This window comes from Balaenoptera borealis (genome assembly GCF_965194805.1).
Source record: "Balaenoptera borealis genome assembly, chromosome: 11".
NCBI classification, from domain to species: domain Eukaryota; kingdom Metazoa; phylum Chordata; class Mammalia; order Artiodactyla; family Balaenopteridae; genus Balaenoptera; species Balaenoptera borealis.
This window is the reverse complement of record NC_138868.1, coordinates 52,867,986-52,885,386: the sequence shown is the minus strand read 5'-3', so window position 1 is coordinate 52,885,386 and position 17,401 is coordinate 52,867,986. Positions and strand designations below refer to the sequence as shown.

Sequence of the window (17,401 nt, the reverse complement as noted above, 5' to 3'; positions counted from 1 at the left end):
TTGGGTATACTACATTTTATTTATCCATTCAACAATTGGTGGACATTTGAATTATTTTCCATTTTTGGCAAACATCCTATTTTTAAACAATGTTTATGTGTAGACTTTGTCACTCACTTTGGGTTTTCTTTTCATAGAATCTCTAAGGAAAAATAGAACTTTTCCATTTTGGTAGCAATGGTTGCTGCATGCTATCACTTTGATTTAAGAATTTTTTGTTTAGTTTCTATATCAACTAACATAAAATTGAATTTGATGTTTGCAAACCAAGGATTATGATTTCGGGTTAAAGCTACACATTAGAAGCACTGAGGCTGGACTTCCCTGGTGGCGCAGTGGTTAAGAATCCTCCTGCCAATGCAGGGGACACAGGTTCGATCCCTGGTCCAGGAAGATCTCACATGCCACGGAGCAACTAAGACCATGCACCACAACTACTCAGCCTGCGCTCTAGAGCCCACGAGCCACAACTACTGAGCCCGTGCGCTGCAACTACTGAGCCTGCATGCTACAACTACTGAGCCCACATGCTGCAACTACCAAAGCCCGCACGCCTAGAGCCCGTGCTTCACAATAAGAGAAGCCACCACAATGAGAAGCCCGAGCACCACAACGAAGAGTTGCCTCCATTCGCCACAACTAGAGAAAGCCCGTGCACAGCAACGAAGACCCAATGCAGCCAAAAAAAAAAAAAAAGAAGCACTGAGGCTTTCAAGATCAAAATACTCTAGTGATAAATCTACTATGAAAACATTATTTTAGGCATTCTAGATATTAAATTATGCCAGTATAATTTTAAAGATAATTGAATAATTTCAAAGGTTTTCTTAATTCATTTGCTCTTGTAGTATCTCAAATGTTACTTAGAAAAATTGGAATCACCTTTTATATTTTTCAAGTTACCTTCCTTAGGAAGTTTATGTCATGTTATAGTTTAGTTCCTCTAAACGGTAATTATTTACAGTTTAAAATTGTGACCAAATTAACCAAACAAGAATGTGGAAAATAGACTCTGGGAATATTATAATCTAAATATTTTTACTGATTGTTTTTTGTTCTTTATAAAACTATATGTGCATTTAACTTACTTCTAGAAATATACGTCTTTCTTTGAACTGTTAACACGACCATGTGTTCAATACTATGGCCTATTTATAGGATTAAATATTTTAGACCAAGTTACCTGTGGCTCAGTCAGTGCTGTACTTGGAGTAAATGTAATAATGTTTAGTTTTCTAACTTGTCTTACATGAACTAGAAACTAAATATATGCTATGCTTATCTATATAAGGAAAATTAATACATACTGTGATGGTTAATTTTGTGTCAACTTGGCTGGGTCACAGTGCCCAGAAACTTGGTCAAACATTCTGGATGTTTCTGTGAAGGTGTTTTTTGGATGAGATTAACATTTAAATCAGTGGACTTTGAATAAAGCAGGTTACCCCCGCCCCCATACCTAAGTGGGCCTCATCCAATCAGTTGAAGGCTTGAACAGAACAGACTGACCTCCACCAAACAAGAAGGAATTCTACCAGAGGACTGCATTTGGACTTGAACTGCAACTCTTCCTTGGGTCTCTAACTACATATGCAGGTCTATGCTATATATTTTGGGCTTGTCAATCCTCCATAACTGCACAAGCCAACTCCTTTTAAAAAATCTCTCTTTATGGGGACTTTCCTGGCGATCCAATGGTTAGGACTTGGTGCTTTCACTGCCATGGCTGGGGTCAATCCCTGGTCGGGGAACTAACATCCCGAAAGCCACACAGCATGCCCCCCACACCCAAAAATCTCTCTTTACATATACACACATATCCTGTTGGCTCTGTTTCTCTGGAGAACCCCACTAATATACATATTAATATGAAAATAATTTCTAATCACTGTGATTCTTTCATTTATTCCCTCAATAACTGTTACTGAATTATTGTATATTCCTAGTGCTTTTCAATATAATTTCTACAGTGTTTCATTTGAAAGTTGTAAGTATTTCATTTGATCAAGGCTCTTTAATTTTCTTTTCATTTGCTTTGTTTTACTAGCTATAGTTATTTTATTATCCATGTATTAGCACCCTAAGCCTACTGTAATGTTATGTACCTTAATAAAGGAATTAATATTTGTAATGGTTGGCAGTGAATGAATTTGCTGCTATATTTCCTTTGAGAAATAATGGAGGAAAAAATAGAATCTATTAACAATCATGGATTTTAGGGAAGGCACTGAAAAACCATGTGATCAAGTTGTTTCTTATATAAAAATGGAAATGTTAGCCATCTGATCACCAGCTGAAGGCCTATCATGCTGTAAAGAAACTGGGAGAGAACTTGCATTTTCAGAGATATGAGCAAGATGTGAACAACTGCTATGTTCATGCTCTGCTTTATGAACTGAGCTTTATTTCAATCACACATTAATTCACACAAAGAAGCATCTTTTAACTCTTAACAGTGTTTTCCCAATTTAATATTTAAAATGTAGGGTTTCTTACTTGACAACAAAGATTCATTAAAGAATTTAATCCAGTTTTGTTGTTGCAAATGTTCAAAGTAATTCTATCTCATTTTGTGTGGCCATTTCCCCCACATTTTCTTTCTTTTTTTTTTTTTAAGAAACCAAGAAAGAGAAGAACAAACAACAAAAAGACATGGACGGGGGTGGGGGGGTTGGGGGGGGGAGGGGGGAGCTTCCCTGGCGGCACAGTGGTTAAGAATCCGCCTGCCAATGCAGGGGACACGGGTTCAAGCCCTGGTCCGGGAAGATCCCACATGGCGCGGAGCAACTAAGCCCGTGCACCACAACTACTGAGCCTGCGCTCTAGAGCCCGCGAGCCACAACTACTGAGCCTGTGTGCCACAACTACTGAGCCCGTGTGCCACAACTACTGAGCCTGGTTCTAGAGCCCGCAAGCCACAACTACTGAAGTCCCCGTGCCTAGAGCTTGTGCTCCACAACAAGAGAAGCCACCGAATGAGAAGCCCAGGAACCGCAACGAAGAGTAGCCCCCGCTCGCTGCAACTAGAGAAAGCCCATGCACAGCAACAAAGACCCAACGCAGCCAAAAATAAAATAAAATAAATAAATTTACCAAAAAAAAAAGACGTGGACGTTTTAAAAACATGTATGGGTCAATTTCACCTCTTAAATGTTTTTAAAGAAATTCAGCTTTATATCATTTTTTTAAAAATGTATGATCATCAAATTTCCTTGATTTCTTTTTTTAAAATGCCATCAGATAATTTTGTATTTGTTTTGGGGGGGGTATTAACACAGCCAACTTATTCAATATTTTTAGCAAAAAAACACCAGAGACATTTGAATGTTTAATTTTTTTCTCATGTTGGTTTTCATTACCTGATGTTTTCAGTTTTCTCTGTCATTCTTGTGTCTTTTTCATTTTCAGTGTTTCAAACAATGTTTTCAAAATTTTAAAGTTCCAAAACTATAAGATATATATATATATATATATATTTTTTTTTTTTTTTTTTTTCAGTGAGCTAGATGTGAAACAGGTTTGTAAAATGCGCTTACCTGTACCCATTGTGGACAAAGAATGTCTGCCTGCCGTGTCAGTAAACAAAGGATGTTGAGACCATCAAGCCATCAGCCACTGCAGCCACCCCCAATGGTGCACCCTAAGGGGATTCATGATGGAGAAAAACAGGATATAATTTCATTAAGCCCAGACTCTTGCATCTTCCCATACATTGAAGAGTGCTAAATTCATTAACTTGAGATATCTGGTTTTTCTTTAATTAGCAGTAATCTTTTGATGTTCAGCTACCTGGTTTTTTTGCAGAAACTCCTATATACCCTGGCTCCTCCCCTACCTCTTCAGAACAGTCCTTCAGAGATATCTGAGAGGCTGTATCGTGGGCTTACGGCCTCAGTAATGCCCCAAATAAAACATAATTCTCAACTTTTAGGTTGTGCATTTTTTTCCGTTGACACTAAACATTCTTCACTTTCTCCATAAGACATCTTATGATTTGGATGAGCTGTAGCTCTAAAAATCCAGAGGGACAGTGTCTGTAGCATCACCCTGATCTGCCTGGCTCCATCCTAAGGAAAAGAGAATTTAACAGGACTTCTTAAGACATCCATGTTGAATCCTGGTGATATCTACTTCTCTTTTTAGTATCCACACATCACCCTTTTAACAGTCCCTTGAATTTTGCTAGGGATGAACAAACATCTCACAGGTATACAGTCTTTGAAATCCAGATTCTTCCCTGTTTGGCAATCAGGACAACACATTTATTTCCAAGCCTTTGTTTTACTCTATTTTTCATGTCTCCTCAAAGATCACCGACCAGTTCAGTAGTCTCACCACAAACTTGCTGAGCAACCTGGGAATCCGTTCATCACAGCCAAAGACAGAAGCTTACATGCAAAAGCTAGGCCAGCAGTGGATGGGAGACTCCACAGTGCCAGAAATAAATTTTTGGCTTGATTTCCCAGTTTCCACTTTGTTTCTGCCAGGATCATAGGCTCAGTGTGTTTCTTCTTTTCTGCTATAATTATCCAGTCCCATTCCAGCTATAGTCTCCTGGCTGACAATTCCTTCTGCTTGTGGACAAAAAATACACACACTGAGCTGATTAACCAGGGCTTAAGTCATGGCGCACCATTCCTAACCGTGTGACATTAGGCAGATGATTTAACTTCTTTGGCACGCATCTGTAGATCAGAGGTTAATACCAGCCTCACAGGGTTATGTGAAGTATCCACACTGAACCTGAACATAGTAACTGCACTCACTAAATGTTCATCTTCCCGGATCCTCCCATTACACTTCCCAAGGGCACTTTCAACAGCAGCCCAAACAGCATGCACTGAGCCTCTACTATATGTCTGAAGAAAAACACACGACCTAAAAGTAGCGACTTAAGTTTTATTTGGGGATCTTACTGAAGACAATAGCCCAGGAGACGGCCTCTCAGATAGCTTTGAGGAAATGCTCGGAAGAGGTAAGAGAGAAGTCAGGATAAACAGGAGTTTTTTGCTGGAAAAAAAATGTAGTTGAACATCAAAAGATTACTGTCAATCACAAATAATAGACATCTCAAATTAATGATTTTAGTGCTTTTCTGTATATGGGAAGATGCAAGAATCTGGGTTCATTTAAATTATTCCTTAGGTATGCATCTTAACTATCTAGGGCCAATAGAATCCAAAGCACAGAATACTTCCTGTTTTTCTCCACCCTGAATTCTTTTCAGGGCTCACGGTGGGTGGAAGGCTGCAGTGACTAATGGCCAGATCCTTATAGAACTGGAATGGTGGGCAACATTCTTTGTTTACTAGAACGGCAGGCAACGGTCCCTGTCCACATCTAAAGCGGGTCTTAGAGGGTTGTCATACTAAAAATATAGGAAATAGCTTCCTGTTCTAGAAGAGTTTACAATGTAGTCAACGATATGGCTTCCACGACCTCCACGAATTCTTACAACAGTCCCAGACAGTCGACAAGGCTGAAACGAGGTAGAGGGGGTCAGAAGGTACACAAAAGTAGGGACATAGAGTCCAAGGGCGAACATAGACTATCTGCGTCTACACTCCACGTGCACGTGTTTGTCCGGCCACAGGACACAATTACCGGTTGTTTAAGTGTCTGTCACCCCCATAAGACCACCAACCACCTGAGGGCGACCCAGTCCCGGTTAACTCCTACCATCCCTTTCTCATGCCGGGGCCTAGACACGGAGCAGGTCCACGCACTGTTCGGCCTTCTCACTCGAGGGGCGCCTGACCATTGGCTCTTCTGTAAGTGGGGGCGCGAGCGTCACGCTTCGTGCCCCCTCCCCGTCCTTTACTCCCCGGAGAACCCAGGCCAGGACCCGGAGGCAGCGGGAAACCCAGCCGCGCCCAACGGCCGTTGGCGGTTAGCTGCCACCTGCTGCTGCAGCCCAGATTGGCTCCTTCCTCTGGCCCCACGGCTCCCTTAACCAATTGTCAGCGAGGCCGGCCGGGAGGCCCCGCCCCGCGGGGGCCCGCGCTGGCACCTGGGGAGAGCGAGCGGTTTGCGGAATCACGGGTGGCTGAGTTGGGACCAGCGGACTGCGTCCCTGAAAGGAGAGAGTGCTCTTCTACCCGAGTCTCTGGGCGCTGTTAAAAAGAGCCCTGGCTAGGGGCCAGAGGCGTGTATGACCCTGGGCAGCCTCTGCTTCTTTCCGGGAGTCAGTCTTGCCATCCTCACAATGAAGTTGGCGGGGCGAGGGGTAAGCCTATGGGGGAACGAAGGGTCAGACGCTGGGATCGGCTCCCGGAAATGGAAGTGGAGGAAGGCGCGGAGAAAACGCTGGGCGTGGCGGTCTCTGCGGAAATGCGGCAGCTAAAGGGCCGCCTCCCAGCCCTCGGAGCCCGCAGGTCCCGCCCCCGCCCAGCAGGCCCCGCCCCATAGATCGAAGTCGCGCCGCACCCTCTGCCTACCTCTCTGCAAGCCCGGCCGGCCGCGCCTTTGGGTCGAGTACAGTCTGCTCTCCGTGGATGCGCGCTCCGCCCGCCGACAGACATATCTGCCAGTACTCGCTTGTTCTCCCTGCGGCCCGGTGAGCCCGGCCCCGGCCCGCCCCAGCCCTGCGCCCGCTATACCTGCCCTACTCCCGCTACCCCGGCGGAAGGGACCCGCGCGCCACCTTTAATTTCACTCCTAGCCTCCCACCCTATTTTGTATTTTACCTTTTGTTGTTTTTCTTTATCCCTCTTCTTTCACTCTTTTCGTGTCTTGCTTTTGTTCTTTACTTCTCGCGTTCAAATGGCTGTAATAGAAGCCTTTACCCTTCCACTTCCTCTCCTCGGCCGGGGTGGGGGACCTTCAGCGAAGACCAGAATGACCTCTCCCACTACAGGCGGCCCCAGGCCATTCCTGGGGCTCTTTTTGCTGGCAGGAGGCTTTGAGCTGCTTGATGCGGCCTCAGCAGGGCCCGCTCCAGGCCCCTCTAACCTCCTCGCAGCCCCGCTCTGGTCCCTAGTTGACTCAGCGAGTCTCTGACCCATCATGACTCCCCCCCAACCCCCCGCCCCACTCCCACTCACCAGAGTCTGCTGTGTTGCGGGACGCTTCTCCAGAATACTGAGTTCCACTAAAGGAGAAATCTGCAACAGAGCAATGTGTGATACTAAGGGAGCAGACGGGGGAGGGAGGAATCCTGGGTTCATCCCCTCCTCCAGTGTGTCCCCCTCCTCCAGTGTGTGCACTTAATTAGTCCCCAGCTGCCCTGTGGGAAATGGACCCTGTTCCCTACCCTCACACCCACCGATAAGGACTGAGTGGGCTTATGTGCCTTGGACAGATGGCCCTTTCCTTGCTGTGGTGTGGTCCTTTAAGGTCCATTTCCCTTTCTAAACTCTCCTTTGCCCTTACCTGCAGGACATATAGTATGACCATTAGGTGTTTCATCTCCCAGCCATTTTCTATGGAAAACCAAAGGGATCAGGCCATGATAGCCACTGGCAGCTTTGAAGAATGGGATGCCTTTAGAGAAGCTTGATCTTGAAGGCCTCAGCGTGAGATCTAACAGAGCCGGGTAAGAGTCCATTCTAAGGGAGGGGTCTTCTACTGCCTCAGCCCTGTGGTCTGGGGGCAGGTTTAGCAGGACATTAACACAAATAACTAGCACCACCATCCCAGTAAAGTCACTCTTAGCGTTCACAAAGCACTTTCATATATCCCTGGTCTCGTTCTGGCCCTTAAGCTGAACTGACAATCCAAGGATGGTAATCCCCATTTTACAAAGGAGGCTATTGAGGCCCAGGTGGGACAGTGATTAGCCCCAGGTCACCCTAGGAGTCAGCAGCAGAGTTAGGACAGGAACCTATTGTTCTAACTACATATTGTTGACTCAAGCTTTTGACTATCCTTAAGATTGCAGTTAGTAATCAGGTGAAAGTGGTTATTTGCTGGGCATTGTAATATATTATTAACTATTTCTCGTTAGGCCTGAGTTTAATCTTCTTGGTATGGTCTTTAGCACAGAGACCTTTGCCTTCATACCCATGCCTCTGAAGGACCTGACTTATGGCAAACCCAAGGCAACATTCAAAATGGCAACTTAGCCTTTGCACTTGTCTCTGAGGTGGGCAGGGGCTGGCCCTTATTCTTCTCTGGCCCTCACAACACGTTGCAACCCAGATCAAGGTCAGGACATGATTGACTCATGTCATCATGTCTCTGATGCCCAGAGAAGGGATGCCGTTTGCCTGAACCTTCTCAGAACTGTCACATTGTCATGAGAGAACTTGGGTGTTGGACCTCCTTGTGAAAGGCCTGGGGCTGAGAAAACAGCAGGAAAGAAATGAGCTGGGCACAGTGCAAAGCAAATAGCATAAGCTTTGGAGCCTGCAGACAGGACGCTTACTAAGTTCCCTGTTCTGAAACATGGAAGTAAGGGCAGCCACCTCACAGGGCTGCACTGACAAGTAAGTGAGCTAATAGAATGTGCCAGGCAGAGCGGGGAGGAAACGTGTGGAGCACTTCCTGGGGAACGAGGATGTCAGGGCAGGGACGCTGGGGGTTCTGGAACACCTTCATCAACCCCTTCTGCTGCTTGAGTGCCAGCCTTCACTGAGCCTCATGTGGGCCAGGCTCCAGGGAAGCATGAATAAGGCCAGGAACTGAGTGGTGAGTAGCGTTTAGACTTCCCTGTTTGCCCAGCCACCTGGGATGAGAAGCCCAGGAGGAAGAAGCCTGGTGAGCATTTTGTTTCCATGGGTCTGTGTGTTCACAACTGACTGCCACCACATCATTCCTCTGCTGGCCAGCTCTTTCCTCCCGGCCCCAGCAATGGGGGCAGCCAATTAGGTGAGGCTCAGAGCAGCCACTCCTACATAGTGAGAGAAAGAAACTCAGGGGAGAGAAGCAGGTCACCCTCCTCCACTGGGGTGCTGGGCTCACTTCCTCCCAAGGCAGGGGAGGAAGGTGTTGTTCCAATTCTGAGAACAAAATGGAGGTTTTGGTTTCCTTTGTCACTATAGCTCTGACCTGTACTTCCCCATCCCCACCTCTCATGAAGATGTGGATCCCTCTATATTATAGGAGGAGAGGAAACTGGCCAGAGAGGGAATAGTTTTTCCTGCATTACACAGCAGGCCCAGGGTGGGGGTGGGTACAGCACCTATGCACTTACTCTCAGCCCTGAGAATTGCTCAGTATCCTTCAAGGCCCAGCTAAATGCTACCTTTTCTAAGTCTTTTCTGATTACCCACCCTTTCTTTCCCAGTGGAGTTGGATGTTCCCTCCTTTGCACTTTGAGACTATGTTCTGCAAGCCCAAATGCAGCTTGAATCACCTGTCCATCCCCCGTGCCAGACAATAAGCCCCCCTCTAGGGTAGATATTATCTCCTGCGCCTCAGTGAGCCAGTGCCCAGCAAAGCAGACTCCTTGAAAGAGTGACTCTAGAGAGCCCAAGCTGTGTGCGGGCTGGTGGGGAAGAGAATTAGACTGAATTGAAGGAGCTGAATAGGTCTTGTTCACTCCTTTTCTTCTAGACTTAGTTCATAGGTTCCCATAGGAACCTCTCCTTCTTAAGACATCCAGGGCATAAGCCTGTGGGTTTGTGCCTGTCAGGCCTTGGTCTAGCTGAAACCTTTTCCCCACTTCTGTCTGCCCTCTAAACAGATCTGCAGAATCAGGAATGTGGGCATCAGTGAAATTTCTGCACCCAGCAGACAAAGGGCTGGGCCAGTGCCTGTGAGGTAGCACTAGGATAGCTGTGATCCAGACACTCCCTGTGGTGAAAGGGAGGACTTCTCAGGAATGAATTGCTTCTCCAGCCCCTGTCTGGGTGCCTGTGGAGTTCACTCCTATTTGCCCTCCAGGGGCAGCTCTGGGTCCTTGCTTACGGAGGTGGTGCTATCAGGGGAAGTGGGGTGGGGTAGTGAGAAGGGGGGGTCTGGAGCTTCGGCTTCTGATGGAACTTCTCTCTCCTTGGCTTAGATTCCAGCAGAGTTCCTCTGTCTCGTCTTGTTGCTGACTGAAGGTGCCCCCTTCTTTTTTCTTCATCTCCTGGGAGGTAGCAGGAATTGGCATTATGGTTGGGTTCAAGGCCACAGATGTGCCCCCTACTGCCACTGTGAAGTTCCTGGGAGCTGGCACAGCTGCCTGCATTGCAGATCTCATCACCTTTCCCCTGGATACTGCTAAAGTCCGGCTACAGGTGAGGAGATGAAGCCTGGGGTTTTGATGGTGGCTAGTCTGCTCCCTCCCCAAGACACAGACTCCTCAAGGGCCAGTGGGGTTTTTGGGGGCTGTAAATTTTAGAGCATAGGGATGGAAGGAGATGGGGTGGGCAACCACCTGCCTTGGCCTTGCAGATCCAAGGAGAAAGGCAGGGGCCAGTGCAGGCTGCGGCCAGTGTCCAGTACCGCGGGGTGCTGGGCACCATCCTGACCATGGTGCGCACCGAGGGCCCCCGCAGCCTCTACAAAGGGCTGGTCGCCGGCCTGCAGCGCCAGATGAGCTTCGCCTCCGTCCGCATCGGCCTCTACGACTCTGTCAAACAGTTCTACACCAAGGGCTCTGAGCGTGAGTGTGGAGCTGGGCCATAGGCCTCTTGGCCTCTTCTCAGTGATGGTTGATCCTAGTTCTTTTAGCTGCACAGTTCCTTTAGGCCCCAAGACCTCTAGGAGGAATTTCAGATCAGAGGAACTGAGAACTAGAAGGGTCCCTGATTCTTCTAATGATTCCTGAACACCTGGGCTGTGCCAGGCTCCGAGTAGGGCATCATCTCATGACAGTCCTCACAACCACCTCGGGAGCAGGTGGTTTCATCCCCGTGTTACAGATGAAGAGGCTGAGGCTTGCTGGGGTGGGAGGGACTTGGCCAAGGGCACATTAATGAGGAGCCAGAAAGAAAACACACTCAGGACTTGTGCCTCCAAGGCCAGCACTCTTCCATTTCACCTTCTCAGCATGCCATGCCCACCCTCCATTTTACACGTGAGGAAAATGAGAACGCAGATCAAAAGGTTGACTTTTCCCAAGATCACACGGCAAGGAGGAGTAGATCAGGGGTGAGAACCCAAGTCCTATGAATCCCAGTCCTTGAGAAAAGCCACTTCTCTCGGAGCCTTTCATATTTGTCAGATTTCACTGCCAGGGCCCAGGTTTGATCCCTGGTCGGGAACTAAGATCCCAGAAGCCACGCAGCGCTGCCAAAAAAAAAAAATGATTCTGATTTCTCAGGGCTGTTGAGTAGGTAAAATGAAGTGAATGAAAATGCTTTATGAAAGAAAGCATTAAGTCTCATTTTGTCCTGCTCCTCGCTCTGTCCCAGTGCCCAGCACGTAGTAGACACTCCCAGTGATACACTGTATGATGCAAAAAGTTCTTAGAGCAGAGCTAGTCTGGGTCTTATTACCGAAAGGTTACAGTGAAGACAGGAAATGACAGTGACGTGGTTTTGGTGAGGAGAGGTGGAAAATGAGTGTAAACCCAGCTGGCCACTGACCCCCATGGTTCTCCCACAGATGCCGGCATCGGGAGCCGCCTCCTGGCAGGCAGCACCACAGGTGCCTTGGCCGTGGCCATGGCCCAGCCAACAGATGTGGTAAAGGTCCGATTCCAAGCGCAGGCCCGGGCTGGAGGTGGCCGGAGGTACCAAAGCACCATTGAGGCCTACAAGACCATTGCCCGAGAGGAAGGGTTTCGGGGACTCTGGAAAGGTGTGTACCAGGTGTTTTCCCTTCCCCATCCTCCTCTTCCCCTATTCCTTGGTCTCACATAGGCACCCTTTCTTTCTGCAGGGACCTCTCCCAATGTCGCTCGTAATGCTATTGTCAACTGTGCTGAGCTGGTGACCTATGACCTCATCAAGGACACTCTCCTGAAGGCCAACCTAATGACAGGTGAATTAGGGTAGATGATGCTGGGTCTCACCTTCCCCCAAACCAGGAGCCAGTGTGGGTCTGCCTGGAGACCATATCTTTTCATCCCATTTCCCCTTTGCTTATGGAGTGAGTTTCTCTTTCACTGAATTGAAGCCAACTGGGGTGAAGTTTCCACTTTGCACGTTGAGGCGCTGAGGCTAGATTGGCAAAGTGACTCTCAGAGACACTGGGAGAGGTACCAGCTGCAGTCTCTGTGTCTCTAAAACCACGAGACCTTAGCTACTTAAATCATCTCTTTCCTTCTGGAATTATGGGGTGAGGAGTCCTGACTGCTTCCCCTGCTCCTCCTCCTTGGCAGATGACCTCCCTTGCCACTTCACTTCCGCTTTCGGGGCGGGCTTCTGCACCACCATCATCGCCTCCCCTGTCGACGTGGTCAAGACGAGATACATGAACTCTGCCCTATGCCAGTACCGCAGTGCTGGCCACTGCGCCCTCACCATGCTCCAGAAGGAGGGTCCCCAAGCCTTCTACAAAGGGTGAGCCTCTGATCCACCCCACCCAATTCTAGGCCTCTTGGCCACCTGTACCTATCACACAGGTTAGAGAGAACCACCCAGAACTGAGTGGTTGCCGTGGCAACCACGTGTCAAACTATTTCTGATCCTGGTCCTGGCATTCTCGTGCTCTTAACTCCTTCCTTTCAGAGTTGCTATCATGCCTACTTTGTGGGTGTTAAAATGGAGACTCACAGGGGACTCTTGCTCACAGGCCACAGCTCCATTACCTGGGCCCTCCCAACTTCCTTGGGACAGAGCATCTGGGTTGGATTGGATGCCAGGGCCCAGCAGGGTGAAAGAGATGACCTGTGTTTTCTCCCCTCTAGGTTCATGCCCTCCTTTCTCCGATTGGGTTCCTGGAACGTGGTGATGTTCGTCACCTACGAGCAGCTAAAACGGGCCCTCGTGGCTGCCTGCGCTTCTCAGGATGCTCCCTTTTGAGCCTCCCCTGCTGATCACCTCTGGCTTTGGCTGCAGCCTGGCCCTGATTCCCTTTTCCTCCTCCCCTCATTCCCTTCCCTCTCTCCCCACCCCTTCCTTCTGCTCCCTTTCCCACCACCTCCCTTCCCTCTCCCCACATTTTCACCCCTCAGCTCCCCGTTGCCTCTCACAGTCTCGATGGAGTTGACCCCAGCTGACACCGTGGGAAGCCTGGCACCAGCCAGCATCTCAAGCCCTCAGTCCCTTGAGAAGTTCAGCCTGACTCTTCGTCCTGCCTCCTGCCCCTGAGCCCGACTAGCAGGTCACCCATAAAACAAGCTCAACCTTGGCGTCTCCTCCCTCTCTCTTTTACCAGAAGTCTTGGTCTAATGGGCCCTTTTGGCACCTGTTAGGCAGGGGAGGAGCCACCTGACTTGGAAAGGGGGGTGTGACCCATCTTCCTCCAGCAATCTGGGTGGAGGTCATCCGGTCTGCTTCTCTTTCCAGACCAGGCCAGGGCTGAGGTGGCAAGTAAAGGAGCGGCCTGGAGTCAGCAGTGGCCTTGCTCTCTCGCCAGACCACTTGGCTTTCACTCACCAGTGTCTGGTACTCCAGTACCTGCCTTTCCAACTCCCCAGCTGGCCCTGGGCCTGTTAATCTGCAAAATGAGTGTTCCTGTTTGCCCTGCTTCTCCTGTGCTGCTTGGAAGATTTAGAGGAACTTAGGAACCTTAGATGCTGTAGGCTTATTTTATTCCATTTTACAAATGGGAGATCCACCTCCCCCAGGTCCCAGGCTTAGTGAGGACAAGTCAGGTTGCTTCCCATCCTCCACAGTCATACCCTTAGGAGGCGGTATAACTGCATTGGGTGGGACAGGCTGTAGAGCAGACATCCAGCCTCAGCAGGAGTCTTTCCATTTAGAGTCTCACCCTCACCCCAGGCTAGAGATCCCAGGGAGGTGGTGACAAACCAGGGCTGTCAGCCTCCCTGTCCCTCTTCCTACCATCTGTCTCCAGTCAGGAAAGCAGGTGGGCAGGGCTACTTCTGTTTCAAGGGTTAGGGGACTCTGTGAGGTGCCAGAATCCCAAGGCATCTCGTGAAGGGCTGGGCCCTTAGAATTAAGCCATCCAGGCCCATTTTATAGATGTGTGAAGAAGCTAAAGGCTGAGACAGGTCATGCAGGCAAGGACACACAGGAAATCAGCAGCTGAACTGGGACTGGGACTCAGACTCCTCCCTCCCCCTGTGCACTTTTCCCCTAGGGGCTGGGGTCCTTCAGGAAGCCTGTTGGGCAGCTGTGGAGCCAAGCCCAGAGAACATGACCTTCCTGTTTAAGTCAGCTGGTGCTACTGTGCCTTCCTCACCGGTCAGAGCTGGAGGCTGGGCCCTTCAGTGCTTGGGCAAGGGGTCCAGGATATTAGGGTTGTAGAGAAGTAAAGAGGGCCCAGGATTCCTCACCTTACTTTTTATTTTTATTGAAGTATAGTTGATTTACAACCTCACCTTACTTTTGAGCTGAGGTCTCATAGTCCCCAAGAGGGACAGGGTTGGGGGCCATGAGTCAAGCCAGGGTGAAAGTGGCAGGGAGTCAGCATAAGTGGAGGACCCGGTCAGCGTGCTTAATGCACCTTAATTCTCACATTAATCCTCTGAGGCAGGATTTGTTCTGCACCACAGGAAACTGAGGGGCAATTTGTTGCCTTAGGCATTGTCAGCTGGCTCATTCACCAGCCTTGTGTTTCAGACACTGGCATGGACATGAGGCCGCCAGACTTCATCATGGTTCTAGGCATGACCCTGAAACAATGAGGGGCTGGGCAAGGTGGTAGGAACCACTGGACAGCATACCAGGAGGCCTCAGTAACTCCTCAACCCGTAATGCCTATAAAATACCTGACTCACAAGGTAGCACTGAAGACCACACTGAGGTAATAACAACAATCTCATAAATGGCTCTCACAGGCCTGAGAGTCTCACCATGAGGAAGAGGTTAAGAGCAGGCCTTGCTGCTGCCCTAGAGGAGAGCTGGAGCACCAGTTTCACAAGGCAGGCCCTCACCCACTTGCTAGCTCTCAGAACAGGGCACCTACCACCACCTCGCCACCTGGGTCCTGCCTCAGGGCAGAGTTGGCTTCACTCCTCTGGTTTCCACAGCCCTGCAAGATAGGGATTGTAAATAGCCTCAGCGGTGAAGCGATTTGCCCAAGGGTACACAGCTGGTTAAGTAGAACACCTGAGGTGCATCTAACTCGAAAGCCCCCATTCTTCAGTGAACCCTGGGTCAAGACTCTGTCTCAAGGTCTGCTGCTTTCTCCCTGATGGTTTAAAAATGGCTGACTGGTGGTACTGAGCCCCCATTTAAGAAAAAAACCTTAAGCTAATATGATGCTTTGAATGGTGGAATCCAAGCAATATGGATATTATGGGGCCCTTTTCTGGCACCTCTTTTTTTTTTTCTTTTGGGGGCGGGTGCCGCTCTGCGTGGCTTGCAGGATCTTAATTCTGTGACTGGAAATTGAACCCGGGCCCTCAGCAGTGAAAGCGCGGAATCCTAACCAGTGGACCACCAGGGAATTCCCTCTGGCACCTCTTAAGTCACTTCACAAAAGTGGCCACCCTCTCTGTCATAAGCTTGGATCTCTCCTAGCCCAAGTCCAGACTCAAGTGAAGGGCACCTCCCCTGGCACAGAAGAGGTGCGTGCTGCACTGTCGATGGAAGGCAGGCTGGGGAAGCAGGTGTGGTCTGCAAAGGCCCAGCTGGGCTTGGAGGCTGGCACTCCCCCAGGCCACATTGGTAGCAATGCTGTAACCCTGATAATCTAAGCAGTGAGTTCACTAAGCACTTTCACACCAATGAGCTGCCTGAGGAGGGTTATGGGTTCTGCTTTACTAACAAGATGGATAATAACATCCAAAGGGTCAGTGGCAGGATTGGGAGCAGAGCCCAGTTCTAAGACCCTGCCTAGGGCTTCCCTGGTGGCGCAGTGGTTAAGAATCCACCTGCCAACGCAGGGGACATGGGTTCGAGCCCTCGTCCGGGAAGATCCCACATGCCACGGAGCAGCTAAGCCCATGTGCCACAACTACTGAGACTGCGCTCTTGAGCCTGCAAACCACAACTACTGAGCCCTCGTGCCACAACTACTGAAGCCCGTGTACCTAGAGCCCATGCTCTGCAACGAGAGAAGCCACCGCAATGAGGAACCCACACACTGCAATGAAGAGTAGCCCCCGCTTGCTGCAACTAAAGAAAGCCCGTGTAGCAACAAAGACCCAACACAGCCATAAATAAATTAATTAATTAATTAATTAAAAATAAAGTTCCCTTTAAAAAAAAAATAATAATAAGACCCTGCCTAGAGGCAGCCCAGGCAAGGCAGAAACCAAAGCCATTTCCAGCACTTGTGTCCTTCGTGCTGCCTCTAATCTAAGCAGAGTGAGGCTGTGGGAAGTGGCCTTCAAGATTCTGATGACAGCTTCGCCACTGAGCCCTGTGTGACCTGAGACGAGTGTTTTGTTCTCTTTGTGCTTTGCTTTCCTGAGTACAATGTGACTATATTACACTAGAGACTGCCCTTCCAAAGATCATGTGTCATGAGAAATAGAGCTGGGGACCCTCAGAGACGATGCAGCACTGCCCCACGCTATCAAGGTGGGAGCACAGAGGCTCTGAACCCTCAGGGACCTGGCCAGGCTCACACAGCCAGGACAGGGTCCCAGGTCCTCAGCTTCTTGAGCCCTGCCCTTCCCTCTGCTCCACAAGAAGGGCTGTATGAAGCTCTTCTCCCTCCAACACACACTCTCTTGGGTGTAGCTGGAGGATAGGAAATACAACTTTATTGTATCAGTCTAAAATCCCAGGCCATCTGGTCCTCACGTCACGCCTGTGCAGTGGGCTGGCTCCCGTGCGCACCCCGTGCTGGGGGGAGGGCTGGGGTCAGGCCCAGCTCGCCTTTTCTTACCCCTGCGCCAGTCTCCAGCCCGCCAGAGTTACGTCAGCAACGCCTGGCGCAGCATCTGCTTCTTCTGGGGTGTGAGGCGGGTGGGGAACTGGATGTCAAAGAAAATGAAGAGGTCCCCCTTCTTGGTGGGGTCCTCTGGCAACGGCATCCCCTCACCTGGCACCTTCTTGAAGTACTTGGGGCTGAGACGGGAGGATGAAAGAAGGGGGCTCAGAGGGCACCCCAGAGCAGCACAACCGCCCCTGCCCAGAAAACCTCAGGCGTGGGGCGGTCAGCAGCTTCTAGAACTAGTGGGAGGGGAGAGGAGACTGGCTTGTTCCAGACAACTTGCTCCCTGAAAACCGTTTACACTGAGGCTCTGATGGTGGATTCCAGGAATCCCATTTTAGATGGGAAACAGGACAAGGAGCAGACCCTGGGTTGGGTTGGGTTGGGTTGGGGGAGTGCTGGGCTGCTGAGCTTCCCATGCAGAGGGCCTTGCTTGGAAAAGGGCTTAGGGGATGCAACTCAGAATTCTAGAACTTCTAGAGGATGAAGGCAACAATGATTTCCCAACACAGGGGGCCTCTGGCCTCCACAATGGCGGCCCGCAGCTTGGCCAGAGAGGGGGCTGGATTTCAGT

The 17,401-nt window shown here is 49.5% G+C and overlaps 2 protein-coding genes across 8 annotated transcripts in view; one reads left to right on the top strand and one right to left on the bottom strand.

The window, feature by feature from the left end:
• Positions 1–6,389: 6,389 nt before the first annotated feature.
• Positions 6,390–13,164, top strand: UCP2 (uncoupling protein 2). Of its 2 annotated transcripts, none has more exons than XM_082343228.1 (8): positions 6,390–6,556; positions 7,378–7,534; positions 10,024–10,163; positions 10,321–10,531; positions 11,476–11,670; positions 11,752–11,853; positions 12,194–12,374; positions 12,722–13,164. In XM_082343228.1, exons 3-8 carry the CDS (start codon positions 10,038–10,040, stop codon positions 12,834–12,836), a joined length of 930 nt encoding a protein of 309 aa, XP_082199354.1. In that variant the 5' UTR covers positions 6,390–6,556; positions 7,378–7,534; positions 10,024–10,037; the 3' UTR covers positions 12,837–13,164. The 2 variants fall into 2 exon arrangements, with proteins under 2 accessions (XP_082199354.1, XP_082199353.1); XM_082343227.1 differs by having other exon boundaries at positions 6,392–6,556; positions 9,944–10,163.
• The window catches only part of DNAJB13 (DnaJ heat shock protein family (Hsp40) member B13), a 29,444-nt gene continuing 19,133 nt past the window's right edge, over positions 7,091–17,401 (bottom strand). For 2 of the 6 annotated variants that reach the window (XM_082343215.1, XM_082343218.1), the window contains one exon: positions 15,261–16,961. In XM_082343215.1, coding sequence (XP_082199341.1) covers positions 16,808–16,961 — 154 coding nt within the window. In that variant the 3' untranslated portion in view covers positions 15,261–16,807. Of the gene's footprint in view, positions 7,104–14,919; positions 14,974–15,260; positions 16,962–17,401 lie in introns of those variants that run through there. The other 4 variants (XM_082343217.1, XM_082343220.1, XM_082343216.1 and 1 more) reach the window with 4 other exon arrangements.